Raw genomic sequence first — 14,480 nt, 5'->3', positions numbered from 1 at the left:
CCCCAGCAAGGTCAGGGGGGCATCAGGTATGAGCCAACTTATAGCAATAAGGTTCCCTCTGGGCTGTTTTGATAAGTGGGAGCACACCAAAATGTTGATGCAACTTCCACTTGGTGAGTTGTTTTTGTCAGCTGCAGCCTCAGAACTGTTCCCTGATGCTTTTGTGCTCTCTTGGCAGCAGTTGCTTTTTCATTCCTTGGTGCACTTGTTGATGTTGGATTGCTGGAGCAGGAAGGTAAAAGGTTCAGTCTAGAGCCTAGGAAAAAAAAAAAAAAGTCCAACTGCACACTCCCAGGGGTTAAGGAAGGCAGAAGCTCTGTTTCCTTTTCTGAGAAGGGTGATGGTCAGGCTGCTTTTCTGCAGAAACTTCTTGGATTTGCATTATGGCTACGATAGACAGTGAGAGCGAGCTGGAATTCTCTGTAGATGTGGATTTTCATCTGTTTTCTTCCCAGCTGAGTTTGTGTGACACCTTTTTAATATAAATTGTGGAAGTTTGGGTACCTTGAATTGGAGTACATTCAAGAAGAGTACCTTGGATTTTGCTATTTCCTGCTTGGGTTATGAGAATCACACGATGAAGAGGTTAAATTCAGATGTTTAAAATTTGAAGATGGAAATTCAAAGCTATGGCAAACAGTCAGCAACTTTTATTTGTGAGTTTTTGTTTCCGTTTGACTGTAACAGAGCTGCTAATGTTCTTGACTAGAAATGAAACATAATTTCAGTGGAAAAGGGGGGCTGGTAGGCCTTGAATGGGCTATTGTGTCATTATCCATCAATCACAGGCGACAATGAAGCAGGTATTTAACACAGAGGGACACAGAGCTATTACCCACCCCATTCCCCTGCAAGCCACAGGGCACTTCCAAGACTCTCTTATTAAAGCTTTAATACCTACAGAGATCACTGTATGCTACAGGAGCAGGGATCAGGAGCATTGCTGTCACTCTACATCAGTGCAGGACAGGAAAGCATGTTAGGGGGAAGAGCACAGGGGGAGCTGGCAGACAGCAGCCCTCTGCACGTCTGAGGCCAGGCACTAACTTCCCTCAATCCTCTCTCGTTTGAGAGAGGGGGATTTTTTTCTGGCATCATACCTGGTGACCTGCTGAGCCCAGCATGTGTGAATGGGGCAGCAACTGAGAGGTCCTCAGTACCACCTCAGTTGCTTGTCTTTGGCTATGCCTGCTCCTAGAAAAAGGCAGTGAGGAAAAATCCTGGAGCTGCTTTGTACAAAGAGCCACAGGAGGGAAGTGGGAAGTTCTTCCTGACTTCTGCAGTGCCAGAAGCCATACAATGTGCTGTTGACTTGTTGCAGTGAAGTGTCTAATATATTCTGCCTGAAGACCTGTTTTCCTGCACTGTTGCACTGTGTGTAGGCATTGACAATCAACAGATGTTGAACCCAAGTGTCCTCCTGTATCTCCATCACTTCAGGGCACCTAGAGTTTCAGTTAGTTATGTATTCCACAGGATGAACAAACAGCTTTCAGAAACAGATTCCCCAAAGGACAGCGGTCTAAAATCAAGTGCATCATGCAATGAATCATGTTTTTAATGAGGGTCAAAGCTGTGAAGCTGTAAACATGAGATTTAAGTCTCTGAAATGGTCGTCTTTAGAGTAGAAAGAGGAAAGTATTTCTCTCCTGCTATCATAGCAGGGGAAATCTTAATTTTTGTGATACACAGTTCATGTCTTAGTAGGAAATGAGCAACATTCAGATGGGCTTCATGTACCAGGTTTGATCCAGGATGGCAATAAAAGCCCAAGCAGACATTTTACGTACTTTTCTATTAAGGATCTCAGGAGCAGAGTTAACAGAGAAAGTAGTTTTAAGTCTTCAGAATCCTGAGGTGTGTTTTCTTACACTTAAAATCAGGTTGAGAAGTCTCACTAGGAAGCTGTCTCATGGGTGTGAAGTTGTACATTAATGACTAAGGTATTTTAGTGTTCATAGTCCTAGGTTTTTGAAAGCCTGATTGATTCTTACCAACTTGTGATACCACTGGAGAAGAGAGCTGAGGTGGTTTGGGCTTTTTTTCCTCCCCTGACAAGACATTCCTTTTTGCCTGGTCTGTGTGAGAGAGATCATTGTTTGTCCTCCCACCGCCTGCTGCTCCACCCACTGCACTAATTTAGCTTGTCTGGTTTTCTTCCTACTGGTATGTCCTGGGCCAGCCATTAAATGCAAGAAGTTATTTTCAAAATGTTTAATAGACATCTCTTAGTGACAAATAAAGGAGAGAAACAGGTGAAAGCATCACCTCTCTGGTGGTTGCTGAGAGAGGAGAGGCAGCAGATGAGGCGCTGCAGGTCGGGCTCTGTGCAAGGCTGCGCCTCGCTGCGTGCCTTGATACATCCCCTGGAGTACCAGAAGAGGTCCAAGTGGCAATTCCTGAGCAACTGGCTGCTGAGATGTGACAGTCTAAGGACATGTCTCTGCATGCTCTTTCCTCTTCTGGATCCCTTAGGGGTTCAGATGAGCTGGAGCACAACACAGTCGTGTTGTTTTCCTTCCTCGGTGGTAGGGTGATCATAGGGATTGAACTCCTGCACACTCACCTCTCTGGCTAGACTCTCTTGGAGACCTCAGGTCAGCTCCAGGCTTTGGAGCCCGGATAACCATATAGGAGAGCCATTGCTGCTGCCTCTTGCACCTGCGCTAAGCCTCGTTCTTCAGCAATTCCGGGAATTTTCCAGGAAGGAGGGATCTGGATGTACCTCTGGATGTTGTGCAGTGCAGCTGCCTGGATGAACCCCTTATGCCTCAGTGCCCCTGTAAAGGAGGAGCTGCCAGTTCCTCTGAGGAGCTGTAACACCCACTAGTGTTACATTGCACCCAAGCTGGGCTGGCAGGAGAGATTTGCTTCCTTCCAAAGTGCTCCCATAGCTCTGCTCTCACATCATGCCAGGTTTCATGGGCAAATACTGACCAAAGAGGTTAAAGCAGTTCCTAAGAAGAGCTATATTAAGGGGTTGCACCTGCTCAGATGTAGAAATGGGTAAAGGTGCCAGCTTGAAAATGTGCCAGCTGCCTCATGGTTCTGTCCAGGTGTGATTGTTCAGGATCTAGATTTAGCTTTCAGACAGGGTCACAGTGATGTGCTGGGAATCATCACTGAGATGGCACAGGTGAGTTTTGTGCTGCTGTTGTGTTTCTTCTGGCAGCTGGCTGGGTTCTTCCTGACATCCTTTGGGAGTCAGTATCAGACACCTAATTTTGACATCCATTGGGAATTTAGGGATGTTGAAAAATGATGTCTCCAAGGACAAAACCCTCTCTTCATCCACAGAGCTGCTCCCTTTCCCCAGGGTTCTTGGGTCTTTTCCTTTCAGTAGAGAGGCTGTCCTGCAGGGATCTTTCCTGAGCACTACCTGCAGACAGAGTGTTGCTAGTGGAGGCTCTGAGTGCTTAATTCCATGGGTGCAGAAGTGAGTTTGGACTCATGTCTGAGAAGCCTCTGGACTGCTCTCCTCCCCATTTACAGTTGACACGTTCTGAGAGAGCGTTTGCTGCTGCACAGAACATCCTGTGCTCTGCTAACCACACACATCAAGCCCTGTTGGAATTGGTATGTAATCCCATGGTTACAAGCCTCAGCAAAAGGACATGCTTTTGTTTAGGTGTGAGGCCTTGAAATGCTTAATCAAACAGGCTGAATTGTCTAGGAATAAATTTCCCCCTTCAAGGCAGAGCTTTCCAGCCTGACTTTTTTCCAGTGTGATTTTTAGTGTTTTAATAGTGTTTCGATCTATGAGTAAGGAGCTGACCCTTTCCTCATTGTTCTCCCAGCTTCCTTATGGCCATTGCTAATTGTAAAGCACCCCTTGGGGAAATGCACAGGAAGGTCCTGGGGTGGATTAGTGCATTGTGCTAATGTCCTTAATCTTTATATTGTTTAACAGCACTATGGGATGAGATGACCTTTGAGGAAGAAGGTGGCCATATAAAAAAATATTAAGAAATATGTCCAGGCACTAGGGCAGCATTTTGGACGGAGAAGGGAAATCCCTTGTATTGGGAGCAAAGGGAGTCTTGGAAGCAGCTGTTGTTCAAGCACAGTATCCAGGCAGTAGATGGTGATGAATCAGAAAAGGAAGATGGATGAGGCAGAGCCATGTGGACCCTTCCATAGAGCCATCTGTGAATATGCTAAATATTTAAAGACTCTTCAGTTTTCATAGTTTTAAGTGTACTTTTCAAATAGAGGATTCAACCTGATTCATACTTTTTTGGGCATGGGAACAAGTGTTTGGTATGCATGACCTTCTTAGCTTACATCTTGGTGTAAGTCCTTAACCATCCGTGCTTTTATTTAGCTGTGGAATGGGCGCTCAGCCAATGACACTAGAGCATGGAACGTGTGCCCCTTGGAGCTGTTACCTCCTGATGCCTCCAAACTCTCACTGTCTGAACTCAGAAATCTTGGTACTTTATAGGAAAGGCTTTAATTTTAAAATGTCCACATTTTCCCAGTGATCCTATAATGCTGATGTGCTAAGGTGCCCTCTCCAGAGGGTTGAGGGAAGCTGGAGGTTAGAATTAGCCAGACTGGGAGACATGGGGCTTTCAGTGGCAGGTGAACAGTCTACTTTGTTTCACTGGATCAAAGAAAACTTCCAGATTTGTTGAAATACCCTTAAGACATGAAAGGCAGAAGCCATTCATATCACCTACTACCTAAAGCTGGCCCTAGAGCATATGAAGGCCAAGGCACAGGGTATGTTTTTTCTCAAGCTGTGACATCGCTCTTGCCCTTCCTGGAGCTGTAATTGGGAGCTTGCCTGTACCAACTGTTTTGGTGGTGTTCTCAGAGCAGGGCTGAGAGTGCTGACAAGTGCAGCAAATGCTGCCTTTAAAAAATAAGCACTTTGAGAGTCCTAATGTGGAACTGAAGTTGAGAATTCAGGCAATTAAATGTAGAGAGCTGGCACAGAATGAAAGGCAATTTCTGTGTATATTTGTGAAAAGGATGTTGGTGGAGGGAGGTGAGTTGTAGAAAGATACTGGGACTTGCTTAAAAAGAATATGGCTGGTATCCAAGAAACTGAGAAATTGTAGGAAGAAAACTGGAGGTGTCTCAGCAGGCTAGAAGGGGTGTCTGTGGAAATAAGGCAGTGAAAGGATGCAGACTGGCACCTTCTGCTAAAGCACAAATCACCTGGATAATGAAGCAGACAGGGAGGCATGAGGAGGGCTGTCTGGGAGCAAGTACAAATGGAAACTTGTGTGTCATGGTAAATGGTCCCAATGCAAGTGGGTAATGGGTTTTGTATAGAAGGAGTTTGAAAAAGAGGCACCGAGAGCTATCTGAGTTGAAATAATCCTTATGTAGCATCTGAATCTGTATTTAGCTACTACAGCTTTAGGACTTTCTAAGTTATCCTCCTGATGTCTCAGTTGTGTGTTAGTGCCAATTTTGTTTAGCGTGTCCGTCAGTGGTGTGCTTGAAATTATGTTCTGTTAATGCAGGATTGATGATGACACCTGTGGGCTGCGAGTCTTGGGCCCCCTCTGATCTAGAAGACCCTGAGCCCTTTGTGTGCCATGCTGGTTAGCATCAGATCACTGTTGAGATAGTGCCTCAATGCTGTGCTGGATGGTTCAAAGTGATAAGTGGGCTTTTGAGCTTGAGGCATCACTGGTGCTCAGGAGCCACATGTCATTCTTTCCAGGTGACCACTAACACAGCTCTTGCATCTCCATGTTAGTCTTGATAAAGACCTGTAATAATAATAGACAGGAAAGTTGTTTGGAATCATTTACTGATGTAACCCTTTCCCAGGGATCCACTGCTTGTTGGACCATCCTTTTCCCCTCTGTATCTTGAAACTTCTGCCTTGACTGTCAGCTGCTCAGCAGAAGAGTGTTAGACACTGACAGATCAGGCCAATAAAAAGTGCTGTGCTGCAAATGGTTAGGGAGCTGGAGAAAGGTGGCTGAAGGTCCCTCTACACTAGGAATTTGCTAGTAGTTACTTTTCCTGTAGGGAATGTCAGATTGCTGCAATACCCTGCAGCATGCTGGATTACTCTCATTTCTTCATCTCTCCATGTCACACTCTGTTTTCTAAATGTTTAATTACAGATGGATTGTGGTTTGTGGGTTCACAGCTTTTCTCATCTGCTTCTTGTCAGAGGTAAGCAGATGTACTGCCTGATGCTCTGTAGAGTTGAGTCCCTTATACAGCAGCTGCCAAGGAGCTCTGAGAGAAAAACTTCAGCATATGGAAAAAATGGGATGAGAAGCCAGTTTCTGTGGCTGAGATCATCTTGTTTTGCAATATATCTAGCTGGTCTCTTGTCTTCCTGGGTGTCTTGGTGTTGGGCCTCTGCTCCATCCCCAGGAGCTGCTGCTTCCTGAATTCCATGGGCAGCTGGGGATGTGTGGGTAGAGGGGACCTTTGGTGTTCGACCCCATCTTCCTGCTTTATCCAAAGAAGAATACCACAAGGGAGAGAGCCTGGTGCTCTCCCTGCCAGCTTCCCCCCAGCCTCTGTACAGGGATGAGCACCGTGCCAGGATGTGATTGCATCATTTGCATTGCGTTGGGGTTGGAATTGTTAAATCTGCTTTTATAATCCATATTTAAATAGGATAAGAACCTGAAAGCAGTCGGGCTTGTTATTACAATTAGATAACCCAACTTGTGCTCTTAGCCATTTGTTTCTCCATGCTGTGCTGTCCGGTGCCTTTGGACACCAGGACTGGAAAACACCCTGGGGATGGGAATAGCTCGCTGGGAGTGCTGCTGGGACTGTGAGCTCCCTCTGCATTCCCAGCCTGCCTCCTGGGGGGCTGGCTGAGCCTACCCCAGGCAATAAACACTCATCATTAATTGGCTTAAATAATTTTTAAGTGATGGATGTATAATGATTTTTGAATAACCATCTTAATTGTAGTAAATATGCATAAGAGGGCTGAATTAACATCATGTAAATAAGGTTAATTCTGGTATTTTAGCGTGACTGCTTTGCTGGGCTGCCCTTAAGCATTCTTTTGTCGTAATCTTTGGATGCCATTTTATATCTGTTTGCAAATGATATTTTCAGTTAATTTTTAACGTGTGGAACCATGTCAGTCTTCTGACTTGGTTATTACTTATCAAGAAGGATACCAGAACCGTTCAGCTAATGGCACGGGTGTTTTCCATTTAATCAAACTATGAACAATGTAAGGAAATAATTAGCTGAAGTGCTGTTTGGTTTTGTGCAGGAGCCAGTGGCTGGAGGAGATCTGAATATGGTTGGCTTGTGGTGCAGGCACCTCCTGCACACCCTTGGTTGTGGATTTGGGGGCTGCAGAGCTGAGCCTTGGTTTTGTTCCAGAAATGACCTGCACCACTCCATGTGTGTAATCTGTAAAACTGAGACTGATAGTTTCTATCCCACTGAGCTACCCATGGCCTTTCTTGTGACCAGGGACAATGGCATGTGGTTGTCATCCCCCTGGACAAGTCAGAGTACATGTCCTCTGCAGCAATCCACAGTGGCACTGGTTGCTACATCCACATAACTAATTGTTAAGAGGCTCTGAATTGAGATTTGAGAGAGTGTGTCGTGCTCTGAAATCTCTCCATGTTTCACATTTTCTAGGTCACTCTTTGATGCCTTACATTTTTTTCAGAGAAACAGTTAACAAAAACTTTGACATTGATGATTTCTATTCTTCTGTCATGTCAGTCTTGGAGAGCATAGAGATTCTTTTTTGGCAAGTTTTCCCCCTCCTCAACCCCCAGTTATCATCATTAGAAGGCTGTCAACAAGCATGAGAAATACAGCATGCCAACTGTAAATGCTAATTGACAGAGAAGAGCTGAAGGGGGTAACTCGTGCCATGCCTGACCTGCAGCAGGCTGTCTCCTGGCCCTGTCAGTGGCTGCCTTGCTTCCCTAGGAAGCGTGGTCACAGCAAGATGTGCTCATGTACCATGGACTCTACTCAGTAGCATGGACAGCTTCTTCTGCCCACATGGGTTAGCTGTGCTCTTTTTGGAGCAGGAACTAGGTTCTTTCCGTGCTAAAACAGTACAGTTGAGAAGAGGTTAAACTAGAGATGATTTTAAACCAACGTCGTGAGTGGACATTTCATGTGCTTGGAGCATGGTCTGTTGTTTTTTTTTCCATACAAATATTAAAAGAGTATCAACAAGATCCTTTACTACTTGGATCTTGTTGATATTCTTTGAATGCTTCCGGTGTAATGGCCTTTGGTGACAAAGAGCATGGAAACTGTTCCAATAAAACTGGAGTTTTGTTGCTGAAGCCTTGTGCCCAGCTGACATGCAGTCTCCAAAGTGCCTTTTGGGAGGATTTCATCACCCATGGATGTCACAGCTAAGGCATTTTCACTTTTTCTTTCCCTCTTTTGAAGTAACCTGTTCTTGTGTGTTCTATTCCTGCTCAAGGAGGGACTTGGGGGCATTGCTGCTTGCTGGATGTACTTTCTGCAAACAGGTCTTATCGTTCTGTGGCATCACTCTCTAAAACCTCCTCATGATGGGATCACTCAGTCGAACAGAGTCTGCTGCCAGTAATATTTGCATACTAGGCCATCGGCTGTTATTCCAGATGATGCAGATTTTTAGCTTTAGCTGAATTGGATCACTTAGACTAGAATCCAGTAATGCATTTCCAACAGACCTTTAAGCAAAAAAACATACATAACTGTGTTTGAAAGATATCAAACAGTAGCATAAATCCTTGCTCCCAGCAGTAAAGTCCTGACGCTCTGTTTTAATGAATTTGGAAGCTCAGAAAAAACAGTAGAATCTGCTTGTGCCTGTGGAAATCTGGGTGTTTCCATGGCTGAGAGCTCAGTGTTCTAGTACTGCAGAGCTGTGCTGCCTTTTAAACCCTTCACTGGTGAGTCAACTGTGTATTTACTGCTGGTTGTGAGGGCGAGAGACATTTCTGTAGCATTTCTGATGTAGAAAGAAAAGGCTGAGCTGCTTAAAATGAGGAGCAGCTCAAAATATAGGATGTTGAAAATCCCTGGGGAGAATTAATGGACATGGTGCACGTGAGTCTGTGAAAGAGGTCCAGGATAAAAAGCCTGAATAGGGAAGAGATTGTTAACCATCTGGGTAGCAGACAGTACATGTGACCTTGGGCTTGCCTTTTTTTCTTCCTCCCCCTAGTACTGATCCCTGAAATTCTCAGAACTTCTACTCAACTGAAAGCAGTGGCCAGAAAATCACAGTATTGTCCAAAACATTTTGCAGAGAAAAGGAAGAAGATGTAGATGAAAAAGAATAAGCAGTGACAGAGACTAGAGGAAATAAAGGTTCTGAAAATATTTGGGATGGAATCTTGTAACTAAGTGGAGGAATGAGGAATTTAAAGTCACTACATTCTGACAATGTGTGTCCTAAATGAAGGACTCGTTTTGGTGTGTTAAATGATGATTGCAACCATGAAAATTACTTTATCAAGAAGAAATCAGTAAGAGAGCTTGTTGGAAAAGTGAGCAGGCAATCAGCAGGGTGTTAAGGAAATTAGGGAGTAATTATGCAAGTGACACTCTTTGCAGTCTCCAAGAACGGAATTTGCAGTGGAGACCAGCACCACATGCACTTAAAAACCATTTTCCATAAACCCCAAAATAGTCTGAAGGCTTCCTGGCAAATTTTTTTCCTCAGTGGCTGGTAGGAGGATGAAGCTGTATGATTACCAGAGGAAGTGTCCTCAAATCTAGTTGTCCTTCTTTCCCCAGCTCACAGGCAGGGCTGCAACTGCCTGCTGAGGAGCTGCTGATTCTGAGGCCCTTTCTGGGCCCATGGGGTGGCTGCAGCTCCATGAGGTGAGGATGTGCACCCTGCCTTCTCTCCCTGCCTGTGCTCAGTGGGTCCTGAGGCAGATTTTGGTGTTTCTAGCCTGCTCTCCTGGCACTGCCAATCTCTTGAGTGAATGATGTGATGTGATGGGTGCCCTGCCTGGGAGAGGGAGCATGTCCATCTCAGAGGGACCAGCAGTCCCTGCGGGACAGCCTTGATTCCACCTCCCCGACTTTTTTACTTGTGTTTCTTCACATGCCTTAAAGAAGGTGCAGATCTTCTCCAGAACATGTGATGTAGGCAGTTTTCCATGCTGTGGACGGACCCCCTAGGAGGTTCCTTGTGGCTGAGGTTGCAGCACTGTGCTCTGGGTGCACACGCCAGCCCTCAGCAAGGCCTAGGAACTTTGGATGAGGCAAAGGCAAATCCATGCTGGAAAGCAGCACTTGAGCAGCTGGGCAGCAGGAAGGAAACCCTTGAAGTGTTCCAGGCCTGCAGACTTTGGTCCACAAAAGGCAGGCTGTGGAGAGGTGAGGTGGTGGAACCCGATGTGACAGGGCAGTGTCTTTGGTCTCCAACTTTCTCTGCAGCGTTTTTTTGTAGAGGTTAAAGGATTGTTGTTGCACCACTCCAGAGTGATTCCCTCCCATGAACTCCTGCCTCTTACTTTACATACTCCCTAGCATCTCCCTCACATTCTGCACAGCAATTTATGCATGGGTGTATCATGACTTCTGAATAATAACTCTGGGAACATGTTTTCTCAAGCTCATGGTTTTCTCTGGGAGCTCTTGTGTGACCTGGCTGCTGGGTCAGAGTACCTGAAATACCCAAAATAGCTTGGTGCAGTGTTCAGCTCCCTGACATCTGTCTGCAGCATCCAGGAATGGCCAGAAGAGCAGCTGCTCTCCTGGGGCTTGGGAAACCTGGGTCTGAGTCTCATTATTGTCTCCAAATCTCATATTGTGGTACTGGGAAGTACAGACTGCGTGGTCTGGCAGTGCCTCCAATGACATGAGGTGTCTCATGGCTCCATGCTTTCGTGGCTCAGCCTGCACCCTGCATGCCCAGGCACGTTGTCCACAGCAGATGAGAACCACCAGGAATCCTTGCTGCTCAGTGCTTTTATGGGCTGCTCCAGGCAGGAGCTGGGGGACTTACGCCTGTGTCTTCATTTCACCCTTAAATCATCTGCATTTCAGCAAAGCTTGTAGATTTGTTGGTCTCCTGACATCTCTCCAAACTATCATGTGTGGAGCTGAGAGCAGTGTGTCTTTCTAGGCAGTGTGGATCCTCTGTTGCTGCTGAACCAGCACTGGAGGCCAGGCCCCACCAAGGATGAGCTGCAGAGCAGCAGTTCTGCTGGCCATGGAGCCAGTGGCCTTGCCATGTTCTGGTAGCCTTCTCTGAAGGACAGCCAGGGTTTTATAAGCGGTGTGAAGACTAACCCAAGTATGAAAATTCTCTCACCTTGGTGGTATTTTTCCTTGTATTCTTCCTCAAGGAGCTGCCTTGAGGCCAGCCTGGTGGTGGCTGGTGTGAAGAAGGCTTCCCAGCTTCCCCTTTCCAGCACGTGGACAAAAGCTGGTGACAGCAGTTTCCCTCTCACCCTCTGGTGATTCTGTCTCTGCTCCTCCTGAGAAGTAGCAAAGCCTCTTCTGCCTAGTTCCTCTGGAGCCAACATGCAGCTTTGTAGCCCCGTGCTAGAGCAGGGCAGAGGCAGTTTCCCTTCCACTTCCATGGCAAAGCTCCTGCTAACTGAACTGGGAGACTTTCTCCCCCTTTCATCCCGTTTCATTTGCAAAACCTTTAGGAACCAGAGCTTTAACCCCTTTTGTTGCCTCTGAGTAATGGGTGTGTGCGGGGCACGTGGGTCACTTACCCCCTTGTCTCCACAGGGAACTCTTTCCATCGGAGGCAAAGAAGTGACCCTTGAGTACACTCCATGCCCAGAGTTTTGGCGCTGCAAACGTGTAAGTATGTGACCAGAGAGCTGTGTTGTGCTTCCCCTGCTGGCTTTCACAGAATCACAGAATCTTAGGGGTCGGAAGGGACCTCAAAAGATCATCGAGTCCAACCCCCCTGCCAGAGCAGGATCACCTAGAACACATCACACAGGAACACGTCCAGGTGGGTTTTGAATGTCTCCAGTGAAGGAGACATGGCAGTGGCAGCAGAGAGATCCTGAAGACCCCTAAGAGTAACATCCATCCTGAAGCTCTTGCCTCTCCTACACTTCTGTGGCTTTCTCTACCTTGGTTTTGATACTTACGAGTGCATGTTGCTTTGGTACAGGTAGCAAGTGCTTTATGCACAGAACAATTTTGTCCCTGTGCAGTGTTTCCCTTTTAACCTGTGGGGGAAATAGTGTGTGTATCCTTTTTCCTTAAAAACCAACATGAGACAGTGATTGTGCCAACCAAAATGCAACAGGCTTGCACTCTGGTTCATGTAAAGAGCAAGTGCCTTCACTGCCCAGGTGACCAGACCTTTCTCCAGCCTAACAGTGCAAACCACCCCTCTGTCTCACGCAGGATCCTGCCTTCTAGATTTGAGTGTAATAAGTGCAACAAGGAAGGCAGTGTGGAAATGAGTCCAAGTCAAGGCAGCAGTTGGTCCAGACTGAAACTGTCCTGTTTCTGGGGAGGTACAGTGGCTCCAGGGTTGGTTTTGTTCCCATGCCCTTCCCACGGTTCTCCCAGAACAGGTGCTGTCAGCTGCAGAAAGCAGGGAAGGGGAGCTAGAGTAAAGGGCAGAGTTGCTGCCTGCATTCCCACTGAGTGCAGATCAAGAGGTTGCAGCAGGGCAGGAAAGGACCAGTTCTGGTTAGACTCACACCTGGGCCACTGGATCACATTGGGCTACAAAGCCCCTCATCCAGGCTAATGGGATGCACTCCAGTTGCCAGCAGAGCCATTGTCTGGGGCCTTGCCTGTGCTTGCAGTGCTCCAGAGATCAAGTAGAGACAGTAGCTTCAGGTGGGGTTTCACAGCATCTTTCAGTGCAAAGAGGAGTATCTGGAGTGTATCTCCCTACTGTTGCTGTGCACAGACGTGGCCTGAAAGAGCTTCCTTGTGCCCCAAAGCACTTGCAGGGCTTCAGTTAGAGGGAAAAAATGGTATGAAAGAGAAACAACACTTTTATAGAGAGCTTGAAGAGGAAGTTAGGAGTGCTGTGTTCAGAGAGCTGTGGAGAAAAGGCACTTGCTCTCCATGGCAGGATATCCACCCCAGCCTGTGCAACTCTGCCTCTTGGTCAGCAGCTGCCTCTTCGTGGACTCTGCAGGCAGCAGATTACATCAGTATCTGCAGTTTAGCCCAGAAAAGGACTTTGTCACTGCTTTATGGGTGAGTTGAGATTAGAGAATACAAAGGTAGCTTAAGGTAATTTTGGATCCTTTGAAACAACAGGGTGGCCAGGAGTGTGAGTCCTAGCATGGTGCCTTTTGACCCATTGTCACTTTAGAGGGGCAAGGGTCCCATCTCAAGCACTAGTGAAGTACATCCATGGTGTGAACAAACCTGTGCTCAGAAGTTGTGTGAAAATCCTGTTCCTAAGGCAATCCCAGTGCTGAGCCATATGAGCATTTCCATTCCAGCCCATCACTCAAGCTCTTGCTGTAACTTTTCTGGGGCTGTTACTTTCATAAGCACTGCAGCCTCGTGCTCTGGAGTAGGTTGCATCCACTGCATTCCAAACAGGACTTCCTCATGCTGTCCATCTTCCATTGCAGTGTAAGGTGTGTACTGTGGGCTACAGATCTTCCTGCTCCTATTGCAAGCTCCCGAGAGATGGTGAGTATATCTGGTCCCTGTGCTTGGTTGGTTAAAAGTTTCATCTGCCCTGACAAGTAAGTTTCTCTTCTGGCTTTCCTGTGGCATCCCTCTTGGTGGATTAGCTGAGCACTGTGTAGGAGATTTATTAGTTTTGCTTCATTTAGACCCTTTTCCCTGTCCACACGAAAGAGGTTACATGTGGATGTGTTGCTACCAGGTTCTCTGTTCTTGTGAGGCTTGGTGGAGGGGTGTCTTACTACACAAAGCCTTTCCTTCCTATTACTCTGGCATTGTCCTTCATCCATGGAGTTACAGGTTGTGTGTCCTCCAGGCTTGTGAGCAAGTACTGCTGGCTGTAGGTGAGATGGCTCCTCCTCAACACCTTCCTTGAGAGATGTGGCTGCATGTTTATAGGTTTATTCTTCTAGGGCTTTCAGTTTAGAGGTGAATCCAGGATTTGAATTGCTGAACTCACCTTGCTGACCGTAAGAAGTGCATGGAAAGGAGTTCTGCTCCTCCAGGAGCTTCTCCTCACCCCACCAGCACCTCTGCTTTTTGGGGTGGGAGGGCACAAAAGCCAAAACATGTTCCCAGGAGGAACTGATTTCTTTGGCATTAGCAGGTATTCCAGGCACAGCTCTGTATCTCTGGGCAGATTTCTGACATTCTGCATTTCTTACCTGCATACCTCAGGCAGAAGAGCATGAAAATAACTGCTGATGCAGAGCTCTGCTTACTGAAGCACTGTCCCTGTGGTTCTGCTCTCATTGCACCGTGGTTCCTTTGTCAGTGTTAGGAAGAATTTGCATAGCTGGCCCAGAACAGCTGTGGGCTGCAATAAACTGCCCAGGGGCAAAATAAACAGAGCCTCTAAGATGCTGTGAAGACAGATTGTGGTGCATGTTTCTCACTGGCCTGATTTTGTT

At 46.6% G+C, this 14,480-nt stretch overlaps 1 protein-coding gene across 1 annotated transcript in view; it reads left to right on the top strand.

The window, feature by feature from the left end:
- The window catches only part of RBM6 (RNA binding motif protein 6), a 57,885-nt gene that overhangs the window by 29,252 nt on the left and 14,153 nt on the right, over window positions 1–14,480 (top strand). Inside the window, exons 7-8 of the mRNA XM_051627360.1 lie at window positions 11,677–11,751; window positions 13,512–13,572. Of these exons, the coding sequence (XP_051483320.1) occupies window positions 11,677–11,751; window positions 13,512–13,572 (136 nt within the window). The remainder of the gene's footprint in view (window positions 1–11,676; window positions 11,752–13,511; window positions 13,573–14,480) is intronic.

The sequence above is a fragment of the Apus apus genome, chromosome 9 (assembly GCF_020740795.1).
Source record: "Apus apus isolate bApuApu2 chromosome 9, bApuApu2.pri.cur, whole genome shotgun sequence".
Lineage (NCBI taxonomy): Eukaryota > Metazoa > Chordata > Aves > Apodiformes > Apodidae > Apus > Apus apus.
This window is presented reverse-complemented; position numbering and strand designations above follow the sequence as displayed.